General features: G+C 33.4%; 1 protein-coding gene and 1 long non-coding RNA gene across 12 annotated transcripts in view; both read right to left on the bottom strand.

Moving 5' to 3' along the window:
• The window catches only part of LOC144437266 (uncharacterized), a 183,425-nt gene that overhangs the window by 118,581 nt on the left and 51,105 nt on the right, over nucleotides 1-13,739 (bottom strand). For all 11 annotated transcript variants that reach the window (XM_078126182.1, XM_078126179.1, XM_078126183.1 and 8 more), the window contains 4 exons: nucleotides 13,248-13,376; nucleotides 12,740-12,862; nucleotides 11,592-11,708; nucleotides 10,246-10,371 (listed from right to left, as the gene is read on the bottom strand). In XM_078126182.1, coding sequence (XP_077982308.1) covers nucleotides 10,246-10,371; nucleotides 11,592-11,708; nucleotides 12,740-12,862; nucleotides 13,248-13,376 — 495 coding nt within the window. The remainder of the gene's footprint in view (nucleotides 1-10,245; nucleotides 10,372-11,591; nucleotides 11,709-12,739; nucleotides 12,863-13,247; nucleotides 13,377-13,739) is intronic.
• On the bottom strand, nucleotides 2,918-6,127 carry LOC144437181 (uncharacterized). Its single transcript, XR_013481000.1, has 4 exons — nucleotides 6,022-6,127; nucleotides 4,956-5,078; nucleotides 3,867-3,989; nucleotides 2,918-3,010 (listed from the first exon to the last, which is right to left on the bottom strand). It is a non-coding gene; the product is annotated as an uncharacterized LOC144437181 (long non-coding RNA).

The raw sequence follows: 13,739 nt of genomic DNA on the forward strand, positions 1-13,739 counted from the left end.
ATAAAAACAAACAAAAAAATCATCAATCAAGCAAAGTCTGGGTATTTCTTGTTCATTACACATACAATACATTTTCTCATTATAAAGTTACCTATATCTGAACCCATCTTGTGTAAATTTGACTAAAAATATGAATTGAGAAAGAAGCGCTTCAAGGAACAATTTTAAAAGGGAAAATCAAATCAGCATTTATTATTAAAACCTTTGGTATATGAAAGATTACTTTGTTTCTGGTTCTTTAGAAATCATTATTTAACAGACATTGGCTGTTGAATCAGTGTGCCCTCTAATGATAGCCAAATTTTGTTGTTGTGAGTCAGTATGATAAAAACAGCCATTTCTCGTGAGTCACCACAAAGTAAGCGATAGAGGAACACCAGATTTTGGTTTATCAATAGAAATTGTGTGCATCAGTGGCACGTCAAATTGGCTTACAGAGGGCACACAGCTGTTCATATTTTTGTTTGGAAGGATATAGTCAATAAATTATTTCCCAAAACAGTGTTTGATGGCCATTCTATAAAAGTAAAGTATAATGGATAATTCTGAGATCATTCAGTATTAAACCAGAGGTGTGAAAAGGGATTTACAAATGTACATTTGTATTCTCTGGTTACTCCGTCAACACCTCCAGCAAATTTGGATCATTCTCTCAGATCCAGTTAGACACTGAAGAAGGACAAGTGATTTGTTCAAAATATGTTTAACTTTTTTCTCAATCAGAAGTGGAAGAAGAGAACTTGTGTATTATGAATCATAGTGCTTCCATGATGAACATACATACTGTTATAAAATATCACTGACAGTAAATGAAAAGTCATAAATACTTACAAACTGCACAGATTTGACCAGAAAAACAACCAGGACATTGACAGGTATATTCAGTACAGGAACCACTCACAGCATTACACACACCATTATTCTGACATACGTTATTCTGACAAGCATCGATGTCTGTGGAAGACCAGAGAAGGCCAGTACGTGTTATTCTTAAATTCTCAAAATGTGATTACTATAATTGTAATGGTAACAATTTTTTAAATACCTTAGAATGTCATGTTCACACTGCTGTATAATTATTAGCCTTGGGCATTGGCACAGACCTATATTTGCAGTCAACAGCTTCCAAAACTCTCTGTGGGGAGCATACAATTCATTGCAACCACTGATGTGCATAGGATGTAGTCCTTCACATTGCAATTTCTGTCCTACCAAGTCCCCATTGACGACACCAAATTGGTGGTTCAAATCTTGACCAAGGACTTTAGCAACCAAGAGGTAGTACGGAGGGAACTTGCAGATTCCGAGCCTGCCACAAGTCGGCCATCATGACTACACAAAACACATTCTTCACATGTATACTAAGAGAACCTTGTTGCACATTGCTCTAAATTCTACATCACGTTCATGTCTCATTATGGCTGAGTTTAACAGTTCACTCAATTCAGTCAAACTTTGCATTTATAAATTAAAAGAAAAAGTCATCTTTACACTATCTCAAACCGAGCAAAGAAATATGAAATGATCCTTACATGAAGTACAATATTGTCCTGTGTAACATGCTGGACATATACAACTGTACTGAAAACAGGAATTTCCCAAAGCAACACAGGTGGCTCCATTTTGACAGAAGTCATTTAGGCATGGATCTCTGTCTGCAAAGAAGAAGAAAAAGACAATATACCTGTTGCTGGTTCCAAGATGCATTGCACATCTCTTCATAAAATGCCATGAATTACCAATGTGTATGCACTGAGGGGTTTGCACATGCTACAGGGAGACCAGGTTGTCATCTGACCATACCCTGGGTTCACCTGGAAAATCCCTCTCTGTCATTGACAGTGTTAGTATTTGTTCTATAAAATCACTCATAATCAAAGAGGTCAACATGTCTTTCCATCATTTCCTGATAAAAATGTTATTTAAAAAAAATAAAGACAAAACAAGACAAACTATAATAATTAACATAAAAGACGTCCTCTCAAGCAATGCACCTTGGAACCGGAAATTCGACTATTAAATTGAATTGGATTGAAATTCATTTCCCATAAAAGAAATAAACATACAAATAACAAGTAAACATTAACATCCAAAAGAAAATAGTTTTTAAAAAAACTCAGTAATTGAGCCTAGCCAGTAGCCACTTGATTTCACAGAAGAGTGTCAATTGCATATCAAACTGTGGTGACTGCAGTTGTTCAAATTAAACAACAGTTCTTATAAAAATCAGAAACATCTAAAGAAAACAACAACAACAACAACAACAACAACAACAACAACAACAACAACAACAACATATATTTACAAGAAAAATATTTATAACAGAATTCATGTGCAGAAGAAAACAGTCACAGAATTTATAGGATAAAAGAAAAAAAACCAAATGATTATTATACTATTCAGAATGAAAATAATTTGTTCAGTTGAACATCACAAAATCTATCACTGTTGAATATGCCACATTCAAGTGATCAGAAAAACAAAAGATTTCATAGTTTGGCCACTAGGAGTGCTGTTTGGAAGCAGGTAGGTATTGGACCTGATAGGCGGGCCATGATAGTTTAGCACTATAACCACCTTTGGAAAAATCATCATTCATCGTGTTTGATCGCAAAAATTGGTTGCATTCTCAATCATTCCTAACATTCTTTTAACTTTCTTTCCCATGTCATTTTTAGGAATTCATGGAGTTGATTTGGTTACATTTTGTTGACTTTTTCATATCTTGCCATCATGTCATTTCATCCCTAGGCTCACTTTTCCTCATTATATGCAACACCCTCATGACACATTTTTCAAAAATGATTGCAAGGTGGATAACCAGAATCCAAAAATAAATACTGAAACCAGTTAGAACACAATTTTTTTGTTTTAATTTTGTACTTACATGTTTCACAATAAGTTCCAGTATAGCATACTGGACATTGACAATTATAGGCAGTACAGGAGCCAAGCACTCCCACACAAGCACCTCCATTCTGACATTGGTTTGAGCTGCATGGATCTTGCACTGCAAGGAATATCAATAATGTGACATAGTAAGTTAGTCCACTGATATGTTTGAAATCAGTCAGAAACTTACTTAGATTTTCAAGGAATAGCCTATCTGTAGTCTTGAAGATCTTAGGCTACCCCAATTTCAGCAATCCTAACTTGCAATTTTGATTTTTTTTCCCGAATTTTGCTTGTCCTCAAGAAAGACAAAGCGAAATTGAGAAACTAAAAATGGCAGTTAGGATCCCTAAAACCTATTATAGGAGTATAGTGTCAGCCATTCTTCAAGATTACAGAAAGGTAAATATTAAAATCTTTCCACTTCTTGGAATCTGAATCTTGTAATATGTACCGGTACTAATAATTGCAAATCTCATATGAAAAAAGAAAGCATTGACAAATCATTATTTTAAAGAATTATAAAGTATACTCTGTTGACTTTGTAGATTGAATACAGAAGTTAGGGATAAACAATATGACAAAATCCCACAACATGCAAGTGCAAGTGTGGCATATTCAGGGTATTTGCATGAGTGTTTGCATTGTTCTCTGAGGTTAACTTTCAGAAGCGTACTGAGTGAAAATGCAGCAGAAAACACTCCAAGCACAAGTGCAAATATACCGCCAAGTACCAACACTGGTACTCACACAGCTGCTTTCTGTTATTATTACATATGTTTATCCAAAACAACAAATTTCCATAAAAATGACACTATCATGTAGAATGAACAATCATGTCCTTATTTGCATATCATTTGCATGTAGGTATGCAATAATGTTTTCGGTACTGCACTGCAGTGCAAATACCACTAGTATGCACATACACCAGTGAAAGTAATCTCTAGTACACATATATAATAACTGGTACTCACATATTTCACAGTAATCACCTGTATAACACCCAATACAAGAACATGAGTAGTCTATACAGGACCCATCACCTGGGATACAATAAGCACCATTCTGGCACTGGCTATTCTCACACGCATCACGATCTGAGAAACAAAGAAGAAGACAGTTCCTGTCTCTGCGAATACACCAGTAAGCATACACGTACAACTGCATGCATTACAAAGTAATATCAAATACAGTTTTACTACATTTGGAAAACTTTCACCACATCGTCTATTGTCTATTGGTTTCTCGACAAATTCTGTCACCAGAAAATGCTCAGACAAGATAAAAAACAAAACGGAATAACAACAAAACTATGCACAGTACAGTTGTGAAAATAATGACAAAAGCATAAAGAACACAACAATGAATAATTGTAACTTTGTAATGTTGAGAACAGAGATTACAGATGAGACATTAAGAATTATTTTTAAAACGGATTGTTTACAGCTACTAGCTGGTGGAGTATCTACCACTCCCAGTGATTCGCCTGTTGAATTCTGCATGGAGGTTGTAGAAATTTGAACACAATGAGCATTTGAAGTTACATGTTGTAAATTGAATCAAAACAAAACACATTGCAAAAATGTACATTTTATACTTTGCTGATAAAACATGCCTTTTGCACATAGCAGTTAACACTTATTATAAATAAAAATGCAATGCTGGGTGTACGCTAGGACTGGGCACAAAGGTATTTTAAAAGTATGAGGTCTAGCTTTCATCAAACTCACAATACCTGCAACCAATAGTTAAGCTAAATAAATCAGCTAGACACAAACTAAACTATTATTTTGATGTGTTGATATAAAGCCCTACTTGGTTTAATTTGTACTCACAGTAGAGTTGTTTCTGATGACTTTCATGATATTGCAGTTTACATATTTGGAGACTTCCCATGTTTACACCATCTTGATTACAGAGTGATTATATCGTCACCACAAAGGTACAACCCACTTGTGTAATATATCTTACACTAACACATCGCAAGACAAATAGTTTTAGTTTGTGTCTGTCTTAGCATTATTAGCTGAAATCTTGGTTTCCACATGCAGTTGTATACTTACAATCTGTACAGTATTGACCAGTGAAACACTCTGTACACTCACATGTGTACTGTGTACATGAATTTTCAAATTCAACACAAGTAGCACCATTCTGACAGAAGTGGTTGGAACATGGTTCCAATACTAAAAATTAAAAAAAAATGAAGTGTATCTCAGTATTTGCTTGGGTGTTTGAAATATTTTCTGAGCTATGTCAGATCTTTAATTCTAATTTTTCTTTGGCCATTAAAGGCCAGGTATTCAATCCCAGGATTTTACAATGAGTTACATATAAGGGTAAGGTTTTTTTGTTCTACATCAATTATTCTAGAACACTGCCAATATTTCTATATATAGCATCACAAAGGTGATGCATTGAAGAAAGTTCCAAAACATTCTCTTACAATTTATGAGAACATAATAATTAAAATCACTTATTTCACTGGCGTATTACATCATAGGTAGAGAAAGAGACAACAATTCTAAAACAAATTCGAAGGTTTTAAAACATTACTAGATACGTACTAGTATACATTGTCACATGTTTTTGAATTGTTAAAGGAACATGGTCAGCAACGTGTAAGTATTTTCGTCATATTTGTTTCCAAATAAAAGGTCTCTTATATTTTATCCTTCACTGTTACTTGTCTGAAAACAAACAACCACTGGCAAAACTCCAACCCTATGCCTGCTTTGATACTGTAGTCTAATATATAAGAATAAAATGACGTCATTTTTAAATATTCATGGTATAAGAATACAGTAGTTACAGTAGACAGCAGTTTTAATACGGTTGGAGTTTTGCCAGTGACAACTCATCATGAAGCAAGTGACAGTGAAGGGTTAAGTAACCTTTTATTTGGAAACAAAAATGATGAGATATATACTTACAAGTTGCAGACCATGTCCCTTAAAAATGGAAAACCTGCAATACATTTTTTCTCTCAAACAGCTTTCCATTACTTTACATAAATTCGTACATGATGTCTGGTTGAAATAACACTGTGACAACATAAATAGAATAATTTCAAAAGAAACTGACTCAGAGGCATGCACACATCAAGAAATGAGAAAAAAGGATACTTACATATTTGACAGTTTTGTCCAGAAAAACATCCCGGACATGAACACTGATAAGCTGTACATGATAATGACAATCCTGTACATGTACCACCATTCTGACAAGGATCGGATTCACATGCATCAATAACTATTTTGAAAGTGAGGAAAGCACAGTATTAGGAGGCCTGAATCAGAAATTTTACCATATTTACAAATATCACTAAATGTCAGGTAGAGTAACGTAAAAGATTTCTCTATAAATAATGTACAAATCTACTGCATAAAAATCATCATCTTCCAGCTCTATTTCTGCTATGTAACTGAACAGTGAAAAGTCTGTGAACAGTTGTTTAGACTATAGTCTGTGGAAGTTCTCAGCTTCATAATCTTTATGTACGTATTACACAGATTGAGAAGGTATCGCTGAATTAAAATTGTTCATTTATAGTGTTTTTCTAAACTGCACATGGGTCAGTCGCTTAGAAATGCAATAAATATGAAATCATTTAGACAGTGAAATATCATGACTGTCTCTTTGAAACAACAAATTTATCTTTGCAGTATACATTTGTCTATTCATTGATTCAGAAATAGATTTTGAGTTGTCACTTACGACTTGTACAATATTGTCCACTATAACATCCAGTACATTGACAAGTATACTCTGTGCATGACCCAGACACTTGTAAACAGACTCCGTTTTGACACTGATTATTACTACAAGCATTTAACACTGTAAATAAACAAAAACAAACAAACAAAATCATCGATCAATTAAGAAACAAACACATCTTCTTGGTAATTACAGTGTACTGTGTTGGCATCCTACAAACGTCGTACATGATTTGCATGAATAGCTTTGTGCAGACTATGAAGTCTAATGCACCCTAGCTTAAACTGGTCACATTGGTATACCAGATAGCCAGCACATACATGTAGCTCACAATCCAGAAAATATGATTCAGCAAACACCACTTCGAATGTTCAGAATGCTAACATTACGTCTTCAAGTTCAAATACACCATCCATTGAATCAATAAACATGATATATACTCACAGGTTGTACAGTATTGATCAGTATAACACTCTGTACATTGGCATGTATACTGAGTACATGAACCTTCAACAGCAACACAAGTACCTCCATTTTGACAGAAGTGATTGGAACAGGGATCCAATACTAATGATGCAAACAAATTAAACTGATATTCACATGATAGTTACTCTAAAACAAAGTACATGACATGTATTACTCATATAGGCAGTTCATTATTATTGTCCACTTCGTAGTGACATCCACACATTTTGCATTGTGCATTTTTCTGTAAATGATACACTCAGTAAGAATGCAATATTAAACGTAGTCTTCTGTCAATTGTTTGGGTTCAACAAAAAGCATTTTTTCAACAATGGTTAATACAATTTAGTTGTCATCACATATATATATGAGAAACACTACATTTGTCATTATAATATTAAAATAATGGGAAAATAGTGTTGAGGAAGTAACTTACAAAGACTATATTTTTACTTTTCATTTATTATCCGCTGATATTTTACTCATTTTTAAATTCCTGACAAAGAACCTCTGTGCAGAGCCAAAATGTGGAAATAAAAGTTTCCAACATTAAAATGTTTTAAATTCAACCTCATTTGGAGCAAGTTTTAGACTTGTAATTTATATATCAAACTCGTAACTTACATGTTTGACAAGTGAATCCAGAGTAACATCCCGGGCATTGACATTGATATGCAATACATGATCCACTAAAAGTACTACAAGTTCCTCCATTCTGGCATGGCTCATTTTGGCAGGGATCATTCACTGTAAAGAAAAATTTCAAAATTGCCACATTAAAGACCTGAATCAGTACAAGCATGGCCATACCCTGTTTCTCACTGTAATATCTTAAAAATGTTGGGATGGTCAGTGGTTAAAAATATTTTTTTCATAAAGTATTTTTTTTAAAGTAATTTAAATGTGTACATGTTGGTGATACTTTCAATTCATAATCATACTTTAACAGTCTGAATGAGATAGAAATGACATCAAAGTCAGAAGGAAACTTTGAAATATTTGCTTTATTATTAAAAGTTCCCAAATTCAGCAATAAATGATAATTTTCATTCAGATATACACATGTGCAGCCTTCATCTTACCATTAGTGGCATTAGGATTTGTTTATCCTGGCATAGGGGATGTCATTTTTTTCATCATTTCACCAGATTTAAGGGTCAGTAAATAGGTATAGAATTATAGAATTAGGTATAGTCGCCCTGATATACTGTAACTGTTGCATACACAGATCTCAAGACAGTGAAACCTCTCAGTCAATTTGAAAAGTCATTTTTTGTGATAGAATGTAATCATGCGACAATGAATATTTTCAAGTGGTTTTGATGCTATTCAAAGTCTCCTATAAGCTACTTACAGGTTTCACAGAACTGTCCACTGTAACATCCAGAGCACTGACAAGTGTACTGAGTGCAGGATCCTACTATGGGTGTACACACACCTCCATTTTGACACAGATTACTTTCACAGGCTGACAGATCTTCACAGAGTCAAAAAAGAAAATTTCAAATATTAAGTACCTTCAAGTTGATATTTTACACAGGCAGGACAAGATTTGATTTTGATCTGTTTCACTATCAGTTTATTCTGTATTCATTATACGCTGCTCCACAACATGTAGTTAAGAACTTTTTTTTGTGAAGCTGTCATTGTTTCTGAATACATATACATGTATTTAAACTGATATGTATAGATAACGTTCATCAACTACAATGTAGAGTAAAAAAACCAACACAAAAGTTTCAACTGGTACTTACAAGTTTCACAGTCTTTTCCGACATAACATTGTTGACATTGACAAAAGTAATTCTCACATGACAGCTGTGCACACACTCCCTCATTTTGACAAGGATTTATCTCACATGGGTTTTGCACTGAAAAGATCAATCAAGATCAAGTATGCGGATGATTTGATGATATAAATGTGAAGTGGAAAATAACCTACTAGTATATGATACGTACTGTATATTAAATGATATGATTGATTTTACACAGATATAGCAAATACAAGCACCTTTTGATAAAAAATACTAAATTATCAAGAACTCTTTTTGCATAAAACACACTGGAGGTTATAACACAAATTAATCTCAATAGACATCGACAGCAATCTCATGAAATCATGCTATACAAAGTCATCAGTTAAGCAAAATAGATTTAAATAACTTTTCCATGGATAACTTCCACTGCTATCAAATCAAAACAGCATCAATCAATCAATCAATCAATCAATCAATCAATCAGAAAATTCAGAGAGTGCCTCTATCCAACAAGAAGTAAAGTTCAGAGGCACTGTATTAGTTATAACATATCCAAAAGATTTTTTTTTTTAATTTTAAATAAGCTTGCGCTAAACCTGAAATATTGGTTGCTGTGTACACATACTCCTTCAATGTCTTGTTGTTTAAAAAGGAGTGCAAATGACCCAGAGAGTTGGCTATCAGGTACAACATACTGTTCTGGTGAATGACACTGTCAATATGAAGTCAAGTCTCTGGGCTAGAGTGATAGCAACAACAAATCTCCCAGCCTGGGATGAAATATCATATTCCCATTAAAAAGAACAGCAAATACAGTATAATAAAAAAAATAAAATTATGATACTTACATATTTGACAGAACTGGCCTGTATAACATCCAGCACACTCGCAGCTATATTGAGTGCAGGAGTTGGTCTCCGGAACACAAATGGCACCATTCTGACACTGATGATTTTCACAAGCATTCAATACTACTCAAATATTGAAAATATTGCCAGCAAGTTTATGCAAGAGATAGCAGTGTTATAGAAAGCATATCAGTAATAAAGCAATTAAGAGCTGCCTCATTATCTAAGTAAGCAAGCATGTTAGTCTAATACGCAAAGCATTCTAAGCTTTAAGTTGTGGCTATCATTTTATGCCAAAACCATATTATGCATAATTATATACCCACACCCCTCTTCTAATACTTACAACAAAGTAATACACATTACACAAAAAAGTGCTTACTATAATCATATACATGTAGAAGTGAATATATTGCAGGCATCATATTTTCATACATTGTCAAGCAATTATGCAAGTGTATAGTTTAATACACATATTATACAGCATTTTTGATAAGCAAGTATCAATTAAGCCAATACATCATAATGATAGGCAATACATAATTGACCCATTCTACGGTACTCACGAGTTTCACAAAATGTTCCAGCATAGCAGGCTGGACATGTGCAGGAATACTGAAAACAGTTAGGGCCTGGAGTAGCCACGCAGGTAGCTCCATTCTGACAATTATTAGTTTGACAAGCATCCAGTGCTGCAGAATATAAATTACAATTTAATTATAATTGGCTATTCATTTACTCTTTAATACTTCTAACACTTTGAGATGATTTGTTGTATGAAGATGCACAATATACAATTGATATATGAAATCTGGTAATTGAGGCTTCTGTTTACTAAGATAAACTAAAACTATTGTCACAAAAATGTTGATACAACATTGATAAGATACAGAATTAACATTGGTTTGATTATAGTCTGTCTGAGTGGTTTATAGTGGATTACAGTCTACCGGGGTATAAAAGCTATTATTTTTTTTCAAGTGGCCATACACATACAAATCTAGCAGTCCATAGGGCAACACTGACAGAGTGTTACTCATAGAAACTCATGAACATGCAGTGTACTGTTTTGGGACTTCCAATGTTTACACTATCTTGTTCAAATTGTTATTAGCTTCGCACAACAGAGGAATCACTATCACATACTTGAATGTGTATATAATCTACCACATTGAACATTTAGTTGGTTTTTATCTTAAGTTGATAAACCAGAGTCTGAATTACCAGTGACTGTCGTAATATGTCAAAAAGAGGAAATATTATAGATATTGCAAAAATTGAAATATGCAAATTTTTGAAGATCACATTCTTCAAAAGTTTGCTCTGTGAAATGATATTGATTTAGGTGTAAATTTAGTCTGTTGGTTAAAATGACATGAAGCCTAAAAAAAAATTTGATTTAATACGCTAATTTTAGATTAGGTGAGGTAAGTAGATTTTTTTTCTTCAATTTTTCTTCCATGTGTGAGAGGCTAGTTCAGGTAGTTATTTTTTCTGTTGTTTTCCATGATGGTCTCTATGTTATTGGTTTCTTCTCATCAGATGTACAGCCATTACAGATTGGAAGAACAGTTTTATATTGACTCTTTAAGTTGATGTCAGTTTCCGCATCCACTATTTCTCGCAAGACTTCACAATTTTCATGATTTTATTATTTTTTTCTTGAATACATTAGAAAAACATTTTAGGGTCGGCAGTGAAAAACTAGGTGGGGTCGGGTAACTGGAACCAAACAATTTTTTTTAGGCCTGATAACACATTTTTGATAAAACAAGTGTTCTTTATCTTTGTTGGACAGTAAACTGTGAGAGCAAAAAGTGACCACTTCAGGGCAAAAAGTGGATTAATATGGCACTATTTCTAGATATACACAAAGTGATGACATATCCACATTTAATAATAATATACTCACCAATTTCACAATTATCTCCAGAAAAGCAACCACCACAACTACATATCCTGTTAGTGCAACCTAGCGGGAAGCAGGTGCCACCATTCAGGCATGGGGTATCAGTACACGGGTCTTGGACTAGTAAAATGAAATTAAACGAAATCCACAATGTCTTCATTTATATCAGACAACAGTAAAAATGAAATGAAATAAAATCAATGTTGTTCTATAGAAATGAATACGTTGAACGTGTTCATTTCTATAGAACAACATATAGATTTGCATACCACATATGTAATAATTCCAAAATTGACTCTTCTGAAATAACTCAAATGTAAATTTATTTAAGAAAAATATAAATTATATTAAAAATATGATATGAAAACATCTAGAGATCATCAAAAACAGTAATACATGTACGTGTACAAACATTGTAGAACATGTGGTGATATGGGATGTAAAAATATAGCAATTTGAAGTATTTCATTGTCAGGTTTCTAAATCTCAATGTCACTTTGAAAGCTGTTTTAAATCGTTTTTTTTTTCAAAACCAAATTTATTGTTTTTATTCTCAGTAATTTATTACCAAATTTTAGTGAGTACGTCCAACTTATACAGTTCGTCTTGGATGTAAGTCATTTAGAAAAACATAATTCGATGTATACTTTCTATTAAGTGAAAGACAATTTTTGGTGTTGTGGATCGAAATGATAATAATTTGATTACCACACAGTAAGAGATAAGGGACCACCAAATTTTAATGGGTCCAAAGAAATAGGCTTAATTTGTACTGTGCGTCAGCACATTTCTGTATTTCTTGTAATTGACTAAACTCAAACCTGGTATCAAGACAACTTAGTAAGTTATAAATGATCCAATGATGTAATTTATAATATGTATAGAAAATGTCAAAGCAAATCTCTACTAAAGCAATTAACAGTCACTTGTAACAATTCCAGAAGACATTACTGTTACAGTAATGTTATAGAAGGCATGCATTGACATTACCATTATAGAAAAGTTTAATCAACTTGGGTATTATATAAATATTGCTGTGTTACTTTTAAAGTTGTTACTCAGTACAGTTCTCATCTATAAAATATACAATTTATGTGAACACTTTACCTCACATGACACAAAATGTAATAGTGAAATATTTTTAACTTTACCTATTTCACACCTATCTCCTATAAAACATCCCACGCATGTACAGGTATACAGTTCACATGAACCTGACACTTGTTGGCACTGTCCATTATTCTGGCAGTTATGGTTCAGACAAGGATTTCTCACTATTTGGGAGAAAAAAATCAGAAATTTTACAGACAATTCATGACTGACATTCAACATTTTCATCACTGTTATGATTTTATGAACTTACCAGTTCACATAACAATTGATTATTTGGCTTTGAACAAATTCCAAACAAGAAAACCAGAGTTGGTATCCCAATCAAGTAACCACTGCAATTGACTTTAGTTATTATTCATACAAAGTCCACCGCACAGAAAACTGTTTGTCTCAATAAAAAAAATATGGCTACATTAAGTGTTGTCAATAATTCAGATACACGTATGTATGCTACAATATTGTACATCTTCTTTGGAATAACCCATGTATAACAGCAGTCTGTGAAGAGTCATACAATACTATTATAAACAGATAACTTTAACTTACATGTATCACAGAGCGTTCCAGTATAACAACCAGGACATGTACATGTGTATAAGTTACAACCGCCATTGGAATAATCAGGTATGCATGTAGCACCATTCTGACATTGATCAGTGTCACATGGATTGACCACTGCAGAAATCAAGATTTAAAACAAAAAATATTCATGACTCCTACGTGTTTATAGATACCTCATCATGAATATTCAGTGTGCAGGGCTCCTGCTACCAAAATTAAAACATTTAACTACTGAATTAGCCAATCTCAAAAAGTTTTCACCACTTTCAGTGAATATTAACCATTATGTTAGGGCTTTAAAATGGTGAAATGTAGTTATGTTGAATATTTTAGCTCTAGAGGAGAAATGACTAGATACAAGGTGTATGCAGGCACAGAAAAACTGCTGTGATTTTCAATGACATCACGGCATCATACAGCTGGGTAAGAGCAATTTTATTTTCAGACACAAGTCAGCCTCTCCTGACATCATTTTCA

The sequence above is a fragment of the Glandiceps talaboti genome, chromosome 7 (assembly GCF_964340395.1).
Source record: "Glandiceps talaboti chromosome 7, keGlaTala1.1, whole genome shotgun sequence".
Classification (NCBI taxonomy): domain Eukaryota; kingdom Metazoa; phylum Hemichordata; class Enteropneusta; family Spengelidae; genus Glandiceps; species Glandiceps talaboti.